The 17,617-nt window shown below is 41.1% G+C and overlaps 1 protein-coding gene across 3 annotated transcripts in view; it reads right to left on the reverse strand.

The window, feature by feature from the left end:
* LOC110466938 (unconventional myosin-Id-like) overlaps positions 1-17,617 on the reverse strand; it is a 194,660-nt gene that overhangs the window by 19,522 nt on the left and 157,521 nt on the right. For 2 of the 3 annotated variants that reach the window (XM_021523762.1, XM_021523752.1), the window contains one exon: positions 17,259-17,276. The exons of the other annotated variant lie outside the window; for it this stretch is intronic. In XM_021523762.1, coding sequence (XP_021379437.1) covers positions 17,259-17,276 — 18 coding nt within the window. The remainder of the gene's footprint in view (positions 1-17,258; positions 17,277-17,617) is intronic. 3 annotated transcript variants of the gene reach the window in all.

A 17,617-nucleotide genomic window follows, 5' to 3' on the forward strand; every position in this document is an offset into this window, starting at 1 on the left:
GCAACTTCTTACCGCACTATGAAACCAAGTTATATGATTTCTAAGTCCGTATTCAAACTTATTGAACAGTAATTATTCATCATTAGAAGTTAATTGCACACTTGCCAATATTCAGAATTTAAATTTATTTAGCTTTAAACATAAATTTATTGCCAATAAAATTAAACAAGGGATGGGGCACAAGTTTTTACAATTTATCACAGCCTTCTCCCGTCATACATTTACAATTAAATGTCAACAATGATAATAGGTATAAACATAAAGTAGATATATTTAAATACATATTGAATTTAGTACCAGAATGTGGCCGGTACAGATGGTACGGGGCAAAACACCTTCCCACCAAGGGACAAACCTTTCTGGTTTTTTTTTTATATGTTGCCGGGGCAGAGGAAGCCGGGTATTCATATTAGTACTAATTTAAATCTTGCATGTAAAAACAAAAATAATCATTTAATTCAGCATTATAATTAAATCATACCATTTTATTGAACCCGGTAATATCATAAATTATGTAAATCCACGGACTTCGATAACACGTATCTCGGTGATCCAGAAAATATGCCGTGGGCCATCACAACAGTTATCCCTTGGAGGGCCTCATGGAAAAATCAAACTAACCAGTCACTTATCCCTTCCTTTCGCATAAACCACTGTATAATTATAGAAACACAAGGTAAACTCTCTCCAATATTGCCCATTAACATATCAAACTCCTTGCGCTATCTTTTGACCATTTGTCAACTTTTCGTTTCGTAGCTGACACGGTACAACACTTTTCTTTCGCTTACTTCACACGGCCAGTCATTTTGTTTACAAAGAAATGGTGTATTATGCGCATGTGCTAGTAGAGGGAAACCCCTGAACAAAACGTTGGTCAGACAGGTAGAAATAACGATGATTTTCTTAGATTTAATCAATTTTATGAATCTATTTCAGCCAAATCCGATCGTTATTTACCATAAGGAGTCTCACTTGATATGTTTATGTAGTATTTGAAAAAAAGACAAAAAATAAAGTACCTTCACCGTGATGTCCCTTTAAACCCTCACAAATTTAAAGGGGGGGGGGGGGACTCTAAATACAGGTAAATACCGGCCAAAAGGGTCAATTGAGCTGTATGCCATGGCGCATTGTCCCTTATTCAATTATTCTTTACAATCCATTAATAAGGACATCAGGTTGGAGTACCATTGTCAACATAATGGGCGTCACTTTCTTGGGGTTGTCAAAATGTCAACAATAATCTCCATAACTAAAAGTATCTATCAACAATTTATCTTCCGCTTTTCTCTGAAATTTAACATCCCATATTATTGAGAAATCTTAATGAGGTAATCACCACACATTTTTCCTGAGAAGGCAGACTGTTCAGCAATGGAATACAATACATATGTAATCTGGTATACAAGTAATCGGCGTCACTTTTTCTAACTGTACTTAAGAAACATAAAAAACACTTTTTCTTGAGGAATGGTATTTTATGGTATAGAATCCATGTAGATGAATTACCAAATCCATCTTTCAAGCAACCTTAATGGAAAATACCACTTCTGATTTGACAATTGTAATGTCAAGGTAATCGGCGTCACTATTGGTGTACCTTGTTAAAAACACCAAAAAACAACAAAATATGCCCCCAGTTATCCTTTCACTAATAATTGAAGAATTTTAGATATATATAGAAGTGTTATAAGTTAAAATTAAATCATTTTACCAATATTTAAAATTTGAGGGAAAATTCCTAATAGCTGAGAAGCACCCACATACACAATCTAAATTATGGTAACACCTTGATTTCCAAAATAATTATACTAATATTTACAAAAACAAAGAAAAAACAAGAAATCCACGGAAGTGGATGTCTCGCCTGCGCAGGAAGCTGGGAGACTATGAAGAAATAGATACACTTTTCATTTCAAGAAATAATGTTAAAAGTAAGCAATAATCATAGATTATGATTTAAGCAATCCCAAGCAAGCACTTTTGGAAAGGAAGCACTGCATGATGTTTGAGTTTGATCGGCCCAAGGAAACTCAAATTATCGCACGAAAACAGATTTTCTATTTATAGTAAAAGTGACCTTGACCTTTGGTCCTGAAAAGTAATCCCAAGCAAGCACTTTTGGTAAGGAAGCACTGCATTAAGTTTTAGTTTGATTGGCCCAAGGAAACTCAAGTTATTGCGTGAAAACCTTTGTGCAGACGCCGCCGACATAGCAATACCTATATGTGTCACCAGCTTTTCGCAGGCGACACAATGAGAAATTAACACAATTTCTTATCAAGCTATATTTGTCTCTCTTCATTTCACTTTAATTATGAAATAGGAATATTTTATATTCAAAAACTTGATTTTATTTCCAAATTTTTAATCTGTTTAAAAAATGAAATTTTATTTGAGTAGAAAATTTTGGTGAATGATATAGTGATCCATGATTACAATTTCGTATCATTTTAAGTATTTTATTATCACAAATGTGATAAGAATGTTAATTAACAATATACATATTTTATATCAGTATATGTTCCATGGCAAAACCTTAAGTTTATTGAGTCTATACTTGTAGGTTTTTCATAAGACATTTAAGGTCTCATTGATAGCATAATACAATGATTTTTTGAAATTAAAACTATACAGTGCTGCCTTAAACATGCTTAATCTCTAAAAACTCTTTCAATCCATACTAATTTAACTAAGATAATGACCAGAATGCTACATGATCTATTCCAAAGCTGAATAAGTATACCTTGACCCATTAATAAAACAAAATTGACCAACAAAAATAAACCACTCAGCAGCCATTCACTATTTTTTAACATGTTAATGCTCTACTCTGTATGCATCATAAAATATTCTTATTTCAAAATTGAAATAGCAGTAAAACATTATTTAAATCAGTTTTGATTTTGAACAATGTTTCTTTTTTTCTTTTCAAAATTAATTAATTTACACCTTAAGAAACATCAAGAGGCCCAGGGGCCTTAATAGCTCACCTAGTGTGCAACGTCATGTACATGAACAAACCCGATAGCTCTTGATCTTAGCATGCTACTGGTCACATATCACCACCCTTTGCATTTTTGTTATTCAGAATTGAGTTTTTTTTATGTAAAACCCATTTTTATGATAAAACTACTTACCACGTCCAATTATTATGCAAATGATCTCCAACTACCAGTTCTTTAACTCCCAAAGTAAAGTTTCAAATGCCCCGCGCAAATGCGAAACTACTCCCTGTCCAAACCGGACATACGGGTGTAGGATGCGCGCGCACCTCCAACTTCCTCTATTCGAAACTCGAACAAAAACACCTAAAAGCAAAAAGCCTAAAGGAGCAGGAGGAGCCAGGGAGGAGGGTGGGACTCACATTGGACGTGGTAAGTAGTTTTATCATAAAAATGGGTTTTACATAAAAAACCTCAATTTTATATCAAAAACAATACTTACCACGTCCAATTATTATGCGAATTCGTCTTACCTAGTGGATACTCCTATCCGGCAGGACCATGGCTAATCCAGGAGGGCGGTAAACTGGTCACAATCAATTGGAACCTTAATACCCAAAAGCTCTTATATATAGAGCATCCCAAATTAAAAGACAGAAAGATCATTGCCAAGCAAAGATTTTCTGTCGCAATGCTAACGCATAAAAAATTTAAAAACAGAGAACACTCTACTCTGAGGTGGGTGGGCAAGCCACTGACTGGGCAACAACCACCGGACCCAAAGAGTAAAGTTTGTCTGAGAAGGACGACAGTGATCTCAGATAGAACTCTGTAAAGGTAGTGTGTCCTCGCCAAAAGGCTGAGGACATAACCTCTGAAAAGGGAGCGCCATTGAGAAGGGCCCAAGACGCTGCCAGAGCCCTAACCTCATGGGCCCTAACCTTGAATAGTCTTCTGACATCATCCGAAGACGACTCATAAGCCAGCCTAATAACCTGGCAAATCCATCGGGAGATGGATTGTGCCGAAATACTGGAATGGCCACTCTTGATGGGCAGAAAAAGCCTAGACTGTGATACTCGATCCCCACCTGTCTTGTCCAGATAATATCTGAGAGCTCTGACAGGGCAGAGAAGACGATCACGCTCGTCCTTACCAACCAGGTCAGAGAGAGAAGGAATGCGGACAGGTTCCGGCGAAAACCCCGGAACCTGATTCTTGGCGAGGAAAGAAGGTTCCGTCCTGATAGTCACGGAGGAGTAATTCCTGCCGAAACGTAAACAGGAGGAATGCGCTGATAAGGCATGAACCTCGCTACGCCTTCTCCCCGAGGCAAGGGTGACAAGAAACACAGTCTTGAAAGTCAAGAATTTCAAGGAGGCTTGACTCAAAGGCTCATAAGGAGTACCCAAAAGGGACTCCAGAACCAAAGCTAAATCCCATTGAGGAGTTAGACGCCTAACTCTAGGTCTCTCAATGGTAAAGCCTCTGATGAGGGCGGACAAGGAGGAGGAAGATCCTACCTCTGGTCGCCCTGCATAAGATAAGATACCAGCTATAGCCGACCGATAGCCGGCAATGGTACCAGGAGCTAATTTCTTGCTGCGAAACAAATGCAGTAAAAAATCTGCAATTAGGGGAACAGAGGCCTTGAGTGGATCAACCTGCCTCTGACCACACCAATCGCAGAAGATGCTCCACCTAGACTGGTAGACTGCCGCGGAAGAAGACCTAATGGACCTAGCGATACAGTCGGACACCGGTCCAGAAAACCCCTTCTGCGCGAGACCACCGGAGATAGCCTCCACGCGTGAAGGTGGAGTATAGCCGGGCGGGAGTGCATGATTCTGGACCTCGGCTGTCGTAACAGGTTCCACCTGGGTGGAAGGACCAGAGGCTCTTCCACCAGAAACGATAGAAGCTGAGGGAACCATGGTTGCCTCGGCCACAAGGGAGCCACCAGAATTAGGGAGCAAGGCTGCTCCTCGTACTTCTGGAGGACCTTGGCCACCAAGTTGAAGGGGGGAAAGGCGTAAGCATGCAACCCCTTCCAGTCCAGTGACAGAGCATCTACTCCCCATGCTGCTGGATCTGGAACGGGAGACACAAACGTCGGCAACTGATGGTTCAAGGCTGTGGCAAATAGGTCTACATGAGGCCTGTCCCAAACCAGACATATTGCTCGGAATATGGATGGATCGAGCTGCCACTCCGTCAGAACCGGCTGAAGACGTCTTGACAGGGTGTCTGCAAGGACATTGAGTCTGCCCGGAAGGTGCTTGACCTGAATGGTTAGGCACCACTCCTGGCAAAGTAGCAAAATGCGAATGGCCAGGGCACACAGGACGTGAGACCTGGTGCCCCCTTGCTTCTGCAAATAAGCTACAACAGTTGAGTTGTCTGTTGCCACGCAAATCACCTGGTCTTGCAGATAAGACCTGAGGTCCTGGATGGCCAACAACACTGCCCTCATCTCGAGCACATTGATGTGTTCGGAAAGATGATCCCCTGTCCATGAACCTGAGCGAGCCTGCCCGTTCAGGTACGCCCCCCAACCTGTCTTGGACGCATCGGTATACAGGGTCATGGTGGGTGAGCTCCTGTGCAAGGACACCCCCTTCAGGACATTGTTCCGAATTGTCCACCATTGGGCAAATTCCTTGACCGACTGACTGAGAGGAATAAAAGCCTCCCAATCCCGCGACGCTGGAACCCAATGGCTGAGAAGAAACATCTGCAGAGGTCTGATGTGCAGCCTGCCAAGAGGAACTACATCTGCTAGTGAGTTGAGAAACCCCAGCAAACTGAGGTACCAACGAACCTGTACCGCAGAACTCTGGATAAACTGAAGCACCAGACTCCTTGCCTTGATGAATTTCTCCTGAGTTGGAAGGACTATACCCCTGGCTACGTTGAACCGGTAGCCTAGGAACACAAAGTCCTGGGAGGGAGACAGTTCTGACTTCTCTCGGGAGGGGATGAACCCGACCTTGAGAAAAAGACTCAGAACCAGTCGAGTATCCTGCACCAGGGACTCCCTCAGTGAATGAAGCATGAGGGAGTCGTCGAAGTAAATATGGATGTTGATACTCCGCTGGTGCAGGAAACCTACCACAACCTGCAGTAGTTTGGTAAAAACCATTGGGGCTGTGGTAAGGCCAAAAGGCATAGCCCGGAACTGGAATATCTTGCCCTCGCATGAGAAGCGAAGATACTTCCTGTCCGACTTCCTGATGGGAATGTGGAAGTAGGCATCCTTCAAGTCTATTGAAGTAGCCCACATTCCCTCCCTGACCGAGGCAATAATGCCTCTCGGGGTCTCCATCTGAAAGTGGGGAGAGTCCACGAACCGATTGAAGGCACTTAGGTCTATAATCGGGCGCCAAGCTCCCGACTTCTTCTTCACCAGAAAAATTCGGGAATAGAAGCCTGGAGAGTACCGGCGCAGTGGGAGCTCCTCGACTGCACCCTTCTCGACTAGAGTAGCAATTTCCCGTCTGACAGCTAGAGCCTTCTCTAGATCCACCGGGGGTGGGAAAAAGATTGGCTTTGCTGTGAGCGGAGGTTCCCGTAACAACGGGATGCTCAATCCTTCCGCAACTATTGACAATGCCCAACTGTCCTGAGTAATCTCCTTCCATTGAGGAAGGAAGGCGGACAGTCGACCTCCTACTGGAAGGTCCGGTTGAGGAAGGCCAAGACCTTCCCAAACGTCTATGGGGCTGTCTACGACCGTTATGAGACCGGGTAAAAGAGACCTCTGATCTACTTGCCCGGACTGAAACGGAAGAGTTGTGGAAGGAGGGGAGAAGTCAGGAATACTGCTTCTTACCCCCAGAGGGTTTGGCACTCTGCTTGCCCTTACCCTTGGCTTTGGCCTTAAAGGTAGACTTAGCCTTAGCCGCAGACTGAGTCTGGCGAGGCCTCGACTTAGCCTTCTTCTTGGCCTGGCCTGAACCCCGAGGGGTTTCAGCCTTACCAGCAGTCGACACTTTTGAAACCAAAAGTGCCGAGGCTACTGGGTCCTCCTTAACTTCCTTCTGAATAGAAGGAAGGGCACCCCCAAAGAGCCAAGGACCCTCGAAGGGAGAGGACAAAAGCCTGGAAAGGTAAGGTTCCTCAATAGGCTTACCTTTAAGCACAGAGGCTCGCCTGGTAAGAACCAAATTGGCCAGCAGTGTACACTGCAAAGCTGCAGAGGCCTTCAGACAGTTGTGCAAGGATGAGGTCACCCTATCCTGCACAGCCCGTCTGTCACTCTCATCAACCTCTGACTCCCTGATGGGCACTTCCGATAAACGGAAAAGGGTAACCGTCAGGAAATCAAAATATGAGAGTACCTGGAGAGAAAGCCGCAGGATTTTCTCCAGTTTGTGGTGTTCCTTGGCAGAGAACACCACCTGGTCAGTCGCCGGTCCTGGCCATTGCCGAAGCTCGTGAGTTTCCAGCTTAGCTGGTAGACTCTCAAGTTTGGCGTTGTGAATGGCGTAGTCCGAGGATCTAACCTCAGACAAATCTGCCAAACTCAACTGCAGGCCAGCTGCACCAGATGCACGAGAAGACGAAGCAGCCTTCTCTGCCATCCTAGCATGGGTGACAGCCAAAGCCGAGGAAACAACTGAACCCTCAGGCAAAGACTTGTCAGAACGCGCCAAAACCTTAGGCGGAACCAGCTGACTCAGCAGCGTTGTCGCCTCTGGAATGGCAGACGCCAAAGGAGGAGGACAAACCTTCTGTCCGAGGATTCTGGCTACGTCAACGCGAAGCGCTCGCATGCCAGCCAGAGCACAGTGGGCTTCAGCCTCAACCTCAGTCTCTACCTCTATCTCAGCCAACACCTCATCATCTTCCGATTCCGAAGAATCAAAATGATGATGAGGAGAAGGAGGTTCAGACTGAATCTTAGTCATCACACTCCCAGGTGACAGGCTGAGGACGTTATCGTCCCTGTCCCCATTCTCCATTTCAGTACCCCTCCTGGAAGTAGACACGGAAGTGTCTACTGTCGAGGGCAAGGTAGAGTTCTGGAGACTCTCTGAAAAAGTCCTCTTACGAGCTCTCTTCGGCTCCGAAGGACCAAGATGAGACTCTGAAGATCTAAGAGAGGCGGGGATATTGGTCTTGGAGCGAGATGTCCTAAAAGCCCTCATATGTCTTTTAAACACAACCTCCTCCCCAGCCCCAGAGGTGGGTAGGAGCTGAGCATTCAGCGAGCCCCCAACCTGCTGAGGTGAGACCGGTCCCCAACCCTGATTAAATCCCGGAGGATAACCGGAGTTGTACCCAAATCCCTGAGGAAATGGGGCCCTAGGACCATAAGGAAAAGAGTGACCCCAGTACTGATCATACTGACCAGTGGGTACATGGGAAGGAACACCCTGACCAAAAGGAAAAGGTGAACCGCCACTCCCTCCCGGAGCGAAACCAGAAATGAAAGGCCTAGGGCCAGACATATGACCGGATTGCTGCTGGAAAGCACCAAAACCATGATGCACAGTACCCGAAGCATGAGGCCCAAAGGACTCATACCCGAGACCATGGGGTGTCGCCCGACTCTTGTCAGACTTGTCACCTTCTCCATTACCCATGGGCGCGGCCCACGGGTTCCGTATGGTGCAAGCTGGCACGGAATCGACCCCGACAGGGTTGATACCGGATACCTGACCAGGAAAGAGAAGGGACCGTGAAGAGTCATGAGAGGTGGCAGTGCTGCTACACTCTGTGGGGCCCAGATAATTCGAAGAATTACCACTCCCCATCACAGCAGAGGACCCAAAAGGATTCTCATTCATGACTCTATCCCCACCAACAGACGCTCCAGGACTGACTAAATAGTCAGAGACTGGAGGAGGGCCCACCCTTTCCAGAGATGAACTAACACCAATGGAAGGGGGGCCAACCTCCTTGGCAACAGGATAGCCAACACCTGTGCTCTCTAGGCTAGAGCCAGCCAAGGACTGGATAGTCTTGGGACCCTGCAGGGCCTCTGCCAACGAGGTACCTGCCAAAGGACTCTCCGTGGGGTCGTCGGTACTACCGGAGGAGGACCTAGCCTTGTCCTTCCTCTTACCCCGTTTGTCAGACTTGGAGGAGTCCTTCATGGTTCACAAACAAGATAAACAAACAATTCAGCCTTTATTTGTAAAATAAAATAATTTTAATTCACAAAAAATCACCGTAAACGAAAACGAAAGTGAAAGTAAACACTCACGAAAACGAACGGGAACCAAAACACGTGGCAATGGTACCGACGTTTTACAACGAAATACGGTGAATAAAGGCAAAAATATATATCAACAATAGCAGGGCCCTTATTTGTAAAAATTAAAACAATTTTAATTCACAAAAAATCACCGTAAACTAAAACCAAAGTGAAAGTAAACACTTACGAAAACGAACGGGGACCAAAACACGTGGCAATGGTACCGACGTTTTACAACGAAATACGGTGAATAAAGGCAAAAAATATATATAAACAATAGCAGGGAAACTGGTATAATATATGAAGTATGAAAACAAACAATGACACAGGTTACCGCCCTCAGAAAACTTGAACGAAGTCCAGGGTAGAAATAACCGCCATGTGCTTCTTTCGAGTTGAAGAAAGAGGAAGTTGGAGGTGTGCGCGCATCCTACACCCGTATGTCCGGTTTGGACAGGGAGTAGTTTCGCATTTGCGTGGGGCATTTGAAACATTACTTTGGGAGTTAAAGAACTGGTAGTTGGAGATCATTTGCATAATAATTGGACGTGGTAAGTATTGTTTTTGATATAAAATAAGTATTTTAACCCCTGTGACCTTGAAAGTGATTCAAGGTCATATCCGAATGCTACTGGCCAAATAACATAATCCTAGCTTTTTAAAAATTTCCCATAAGATGTTAATGTTTTTTTTTACATATTTGACCCCGTGACCTTGAATATGGGTGAAGGTCATTCATTTGAACAAACTTGGTAGCCCTTTTTTCTAGTATGCTACTAGCCTTCACCCTGGTCCTTTGGTTATACAGAAGTTGTTTGAATGTTTTTTAAGAGAATTGTCCCCTTTGACCTTGAATATGGGTGAAGGTAATTCATTTGAATACATTTGGTAGCCCTTCATCCCAGTTTGCTTCTGGTGAAATATCATAACCCTGGGCCTATTGGTAATTGAGAAGTCGTTTAAAGAACAAGACGCCCATGGGCCTTAACGGTCACCTGATATATTTCTACAGAGAGTTGATTTTGATTTAACATGAACAACAAGAGGCCCAAGGGCCTTAGCGTTCACCCGAGTTATATCATAGGTACTGGTAGCTTTATTTTATTGTTTAGATGTGATGTGGAAATCAGCATGTTAACTAAGTGAAATACAATACTTGTCATGACATCAAAGGATAAGAATTTGAAAATATTGGTAAATGTTCCCTTTGGGGCCCCGCCCTAGCCCCTGGGGATGGGGCAGGAATCCCAATTTTCCAATGTGATACTCTCATTCACCAAAGATGATTCTGACTAAGTTTGAGTAATTTTCTGCTGAAAATGGATAAAATATATACCCAAAAGTGTTATTTCCCTATATAAACTATAGTAAACTTTACCCCCCCCCCAAGGGAGAACGGATAGCTCGGGGGTCCTGAAATTTACAATTTAAATAAAGCCCCTGATGATCTTTCTTTTTATGCACTGAAATTTAAAGTAGTACCTCTGAGTCTCGAGAAGAAATTTTTTGAAATATTGGTTAATTTTCCCTTTGGGGCCCCATCCTGGCCTCTATGGTTCAAGGGTAGGATTTTCAATTTTACAATTTGAAACCACCTTCCTCCAATGATAATTCTCACCAAGTAAAAATAATTTCCTACCGAAAGTTGTCAAAATATACCCAAAAGTGTTATTTCCCTATATAAACTATAGTAAACTTCACCCCCCTCATACATGCCATAACTTTCCGGTGCAAAATAGTGAGATCAGTGATTATTTGGACAGATTTAACAGATTTGGTCAAAAATAGTAAGATTTTTTCTCTGAATTCGTGAGAAATTCGTGAGACATTTAAAACATAAATTATATAGCATATATCATAATATTGAATCAATTGTGCTATTCTGAAGCCTTTAATTACTTTGTTAGAGCCAAAAGTGAAGATTTTTTGATATTTTAAAGGATTTTAGGAAGGTTTACACGTGACATACGGTCCAGATAAAGCTATCAATATTTTAAAGTAAATAAATCACATCAAAGGCAAAAAATAATAGTAATTAAAAAAAGAAGAAATTCCACAGGGATGTCCTTAACCCAGGTTAGAAAAAATATATCTCAAAACATTGGGAATAGTTAATTCTAATTTGTTGGGAAAAAAATAACCAATAAATACTATTTTTATATATCCAATTCTGAAGAACCAATTGTTTTCTTCTGTTTATGTTATTTTCATTAACACTCAATCCCATCCCGACGGCAAGAGAATGAATTCCGGATTCAATGTCAGTGTCCGGTTTCAATTTTTATAGTCACCTCCAACATTTCCGTTTTGGTATTAACAGCTCTGACATCTCCTTATGTTGCTGTTTAATGTTAATATCAACTGTCATCACATACCAATTAGCAACTAGCCCCCACTGGATGTGGGGTCACTGATTTAATTGCTTAACAGTTCACACATCGGTGAGCAAGTCATCAAGCCATGCCCCGCTAAATCGACTGTGTGGGCCATTCAGGACTTTCACACCTATGCTGCTAATTGGCCTGGCCTGTGATTTAAGTGGCTGGCGTGTGACTTCAGACCTCGCGGTGACCAAGGTCAGTTTGAATCCATGTAGCTATTGTTTATTCACTAAGTTTGACCAAATTTGTTTCTTTTCAGCGAGATCAAATTATTTGCAACAACAAGCGTGAAAATGGGTTCCCAAGCTGTGAGACATTTTGGAAGGCTGTTTTTCGTGAGTCTCAGGCCTAAATCGTGAGATATGGCATGTATGCCCCCTCCCAAGGGAGAACTAATAGCTTGGGGGTCCTGAAATTTACAATTTAAATAAAGCCCCTGATGATCTTTCCATCCATGCAGAGAAAATGACTGTAGTACCTCTGAGTTTGGAGAAGAAGATTTTTGAAGTATTGGTTAATTTTTCCTTTGGGGCCCACCCTGGCCACAGGAGTTTTACAATTTACAATTTTGTAGCCTCATCTACCAAGGATGATTCTGACCAAGTTCGAAAAAAATCCATCCACTGGTTCTTGAAAAGAAGTTGAAAATGTAAAAAGTTTACGCATGGTAACAGAAAAAAGTATTTAAATGGAGAACTTCTCCATAGCAAAAGGTACCATTTGAGTACTAGCTTGATTACTGTACAAAGTTTTGAGTAGTTATATCTTGAACAGTTTCACAGCCTGGAAAAAATACCCATGCATGGACGCACAGACGGACGCACAGAGCCCAATTTAACAAATAAACCCTCAAAATCATGCACAGCTATAGCTATACAGACCAATTTGAGAAAGATCCCTTCAGTACTTTCTGAGCAATAGCCTTCACTGCCAAATCCAAGATGGCCACCTTTCGGCCATTTTGTTCATCTGATCAGTCTCAAAAGTAAACAAGCACAACTACAGATCAAGGGAAACATATTGTTTAAGGACGGATGTACGACCGACCACGGACGTACCATGGAAAACGGATCATGTACAAAGAGTGTTTTGAAAGGCCCACCATTCGGTAGATAATGATGGGTAAAAAGTTGATGGACAGACAGATGACTGAAGCTGCGACACAGCTTAAGCTCACAGGACCTATGGACCAGGTAAACTTAAACATAAAAGTGATTTCCCTTTTATTTCCCATGTTGTTTGTGTCACACATCTTTCTTGATAGTTTAAGGGAATAGTTAAAATTTGCTACGATATCAAACACATTGGATTGATATTTTTTTTTTTTCAAATACTTCGGAAGATACCAAGGCATTATCAATACATGCAAACTAATCGTCATTCAGATGTCATCAATTACAGGTTCTATAAAATGGAACTTGGTAGGAAAGGAGACAAGAGTCATAGTGCTATGTTAGGAACTAGGTAGGAAAGGAGACAAGAGTCAGTGCTATGTTAGGAACTAGAAGGGTGGCAGTATAAGTTAAACATGTTAATTTGATAGTTTGATAGATTGATTCATAATTGTATTATATTATTATATTGTTGTCAAAGTGCGATATATATGAAAAAGAAACACTCAATATAGATAAAATTAGACTGCCTAAAAACTGTGTTTGAATAAAATAAAGCAGTGACAAGGACTGGAAATAGAAGAGGGTTACATTAGCAGCAAATGAGGTTGATTGAATGATACAGCTAGCTGGCGTGATATTTTACTGAAAGCAGCTGAACGAAAATATGAAATGATGTCCTGCATCTATATTTCTACTTTATAACTCTTCCAAATGACCTTTCACTCCACGATGAGTTTGCATGCGCAAGTAGGATGGAAGTGGTATATTAAGAGTTAGATATCTTTCTGTTTGGTGACCACCTGTCCTTCCACCAAAATGGTTAAATATTTAGTCAAATTGAGTGAGACAAACAGTACTGTTAAGTGTACATGATAAACTAATGACCAGGTTAATAGGGTGGGGCCTTTACATGTCCTCTAGGCCTCCAGTCTATCTTCCTGTGTGGAAGGCAAGGCCCACAGTCTATATATTCCTGTGTGGAAGGCAAGGCCCACAGTCTATATCTTCCTGTGTGGAAGGATCGGACCACAGTCTATAATTTCATGTGTGGAAGGATTGGACCACAGTCTATATCTTCCTGTGTGGAAGGCCCACAGTCTATATCTTCCTGTGTGGAAGGATCGGACTACAGTCTATAATTTCATGTGTGGAAGGATTGGACTACAGTCTATATCTTCCTGTGTGGAAGGCCTACAGACTATATCTTCCTGTGTGGAAGGATCGGACTACAGTCTATAATTTCATGTGTGGAAGGATTCGCCCACAGTCTATATCTTCCTGTGTGGAAGGCACATAGTCTATATCTTCCTGTGTGGAAGGCCCATAGTCTATATCTTCCTGTTTGGAAGGCCTACAGTCTATATCTTCCTGTGTGGAAGGCTCGGACCACAGTCTATATCTTCCTGTATGGAAGGATCGGACCACAGTCTATATCTTGCTGTGTGGAAGGCCCACAGTCTATATCTTCCTGTGTGGAAGGCCCATAGTCTATATCTTCCTGTGTGGAAGGCCTACAGTCTATATCTTCCTGTGTGGAAGGATCGGACCACAGTCTATATCTTCCTGTGTGGAAGGCCCACAGTTTATAGCTTCCTGTGTGGAAGGCCCACAGTCTATATCGTCCTGTGTGGAAGGCCCACAGTCTATACCTTCCTGTGTGGAAGGCCCACAGTCTATATCGTCCTGTGTGGAAGGCCCACAGTCTATATCGTCCTGTGTGGAAGGCCCACAGTCTATATCTTTCTGTGTGGAAGGATCGGACCACAGTCTATATCTTGCTGTGTGGAAGGCCCACAGTTTATATCTTCCTGTGTGGAAGGCCCACAGTTTATATCTTCCTGTGTGGTAACTTCCTTTAAACTGGCAACATGAAGTAGTATGTTGAGATGACTGCGAGATCTTGTTTCAAACTGACTATGGGAATTAGCAACACAATATATGATCACCTTCAGATATCAAACGTCTCCTGGTTCTGTTGCCATTGTGACAGATAAATGTAGACACTTTTACATATAATTCCTATATAACATCAAACCAGTACAGTGTCAAATGAGTAGCCCAACAATTTATTGACTCCTCATTCTCAACAAGCGTATATAGTAGTCTTAAAACTTCTCATAGAATGTATCGCCATCAATCATGATGCAGAACTAATTACAGAACTCTGTCTATTTAAGAAATATGGTGAAAGAAAACAAGAGACCAAGAGGGCCTGTATCGCTCACATGAATATGTTTAAAATAATTGGTATGAAATAAAGATATAGCATTCCATGGTAGGTGCTGTAAGTATACATATGAAATTTCAGAAAGATCCATCCAGTACTTGAGATAAAGCGAGAATAAACTTCAAACATAGCCCCACCCCTATACCCACCAATTATACAAAATTGAAACCCCTTGCTCTGGACTAAATACGGATAAAATCCCTTTAATCCCGATGGTCGAAGAAGGATTTTAAAGGTTTTGCCTCTAATTCTCCTATTGGGCCCCGCCTTTCTGCCCCCTGGGAGACCACACCCACTGCTCACAATTGTCTCCCTTTCAAACCATGAAAACAGAAATTGAAATTGCCACTCTTTGCCAATAACCAATTCATCTTACACAATTTAAACCAAAAATATTTCTATTGTTTATTATTTATAGGCAAATTTTCTTTTAGATAAAGCATACATATAAGCATACATATATATATTGATTAAGTCTCATCAGAATCCTGTCTTACTTATTGTGCTGAATTAACTGTCCATCAATTAGCAGTAGATTAATACATTACGTTCAGGTTTTGCTTACCTTTAAGCTTAGCCTTTTTCATCGCATAATATAAGTATTAACCAAGTTTCATCAGACTCTTTGCAGAAACTGCCAACAAATCAGAGCACAGTATGCTTAATTGATGATGCAAAGATTTCGCTCAACTGCAAACTTATAGCCTCATGCAGTCTTCTTATAATGTTTAAACATAACAAGATTCATCAAAATTGACGTATCACGATATCTGATAGATATATACAATGCGAATTAAGCAGTTATTTAAAACCTGTCTTCAAACTTTTAATAGGTACAATATAAATAACATAAAATACCAACATTTCAGCTTTATTCCCCAAACATAAAAGTAAGACTGACTTGTTTTGACATATCCTTTTCTAATGTTATAGATGCAAACTGGTACAGTAAAGATCGAAGTTTTGACGAGTCATATTGCGTGTGCACCTTCGCGGTATTTCCCGCATATTTCAGTTTTCTCCGACATTCATTGCAATAAAAGAACAATTTGTCTGTCTCAAATACATTATCTTTGGATTTATATAAATTAGTAGATTTTAAGTAAACCATTGTGAGGTAGGAGACTTGAAATGTGGAGATGCCTTGACATATTTTTCATCTCCTTCTCTGTCCACCATTTTGGTTTGTTGAGTGCTAAAACTATTTTTTCTTTGAAGGGTTCCAACAAGGGAGAGTACAAAATGAAAAGTATCATGGGTATCACAATATAGTCTTGCCACATCGGTGCATCGTAACGCAGCCCTTGCGATCCAATACAGCGGTGAATCGTTTCACCCCTACTCCCCATTACATACCGTAACATGTTTCGTCAAAATTTTTGATGAACGCACAAGAAATTGTAATCAGATGCATTCACAAGAATCTGTTATTCCAAAAGAAATAAAGATCGACTTTATCCTGTATTTTAATCAAATAACCATGCGATATGGAAATCTAACCTTATAAAAAACAAAAATGAATCTTAAAGCTGACAGTGCAAGTTAAAAAGCTTTCAATTGAGATCATTTCTTGTTTTGAGATCTTCCCCAGTGACTATCTCATCTGACTATTGTTTCTGAGGATTTTTTTTCTTTTTTTTTTCTTTCTTAAATCTCAATTGAAAGCTTTTTAACATGCACCGTCAGCTTTAATAGTGAAGAAATATCATACTATGGATATGAGACTATTTGAAATATAATTCATTGGTATTGTATGCCTACAATTAAAACACAACAAATACATACTAGGGAGTGTGAATTCAGCTATAAATTCATCATTGAAATTGTTTACAATATTGTCACTATTTTAATTAGCTGTAGTCTGTACATGAACCATAGTATGCAACATTATTTTTTGTTAAAAGATCAAAAGAGGATGAAAATGTGGGATGACTTTGTGAATATGTAAATGCAATTAAACCGAATCTGCTTAATAGGCTTCATCACACCTAGTGAACTGTGCAGGTAAGAGTATGTTTTTCCAACTGTTTTTTTTTTTGCGGCCAAGACCATTTGTTTCCAATTTGTATCAAACCAATACAGGTAATTAACTGACAAATATTTTCAAAATTAAAATGTTTTCATATTTGCTATTATTTTTCTCTTTCTTTAATCCTGAAATTATTAACAATATAATGCATCTTCAAATTTTTCAAAGAGAAGAATTCTCATTTAATAGATTGATAAATATCAAATCAACAAACTTTCAGGTACACTGTTAAATAAATTTTGGTGTCCAGAAAGCCTCAATCGATCCACATAAAAACAAACAGTAATAATAAACATAAACTCTGTAAAGGCGAGGCATTCATCTAGGCAGCAACAAGCTAATATTTGTATGTATACCTGGGATACTTCAGCCGCCTGCGAGAGTATATAAGAGGAAGGAGATCTGGTACAACAGTTTTCAAAACAATAAACATAATAACAACAATAATAAATCATGCGAAATGTAGAGTAATATCTTAAATAGGCGGTCAAAACCAAAACTGGAAACGGCAAAAAAAATAAAGAAATAAAAGAAGATAAATAAAGTTTAAAAGAACCTGTTAAAAGATTTAAACACATTTGACCTCTGTGATCTTGAAAGTCAAACAGGGACAGTAAGTTGAACAAATTTATAGCCCTTCATCCCAGAATGCAAGTTACGAAATATCACCACCCTAGAATGTTTGCCTATTGAGAAGATGAGACTTTAAAAGGTT

This window comes from Mizuhopecten yessoensis, unplaced genomic scaffold, assembly GCF_002113885.1.
Source record: "Mizuhopecten yessoensis strain PY_sf001 unplaced genomic scaffold, ASM211388v2 scaffold1713, whole genome shotgun sequence".
Classification (NCBI taxonomy): Eukaryota; Metazoa; Mollusca; class Bivalvia; order Pectinida; family Pectinidae; genus Mizuhopecten; species Mizuhopecten yessoensis.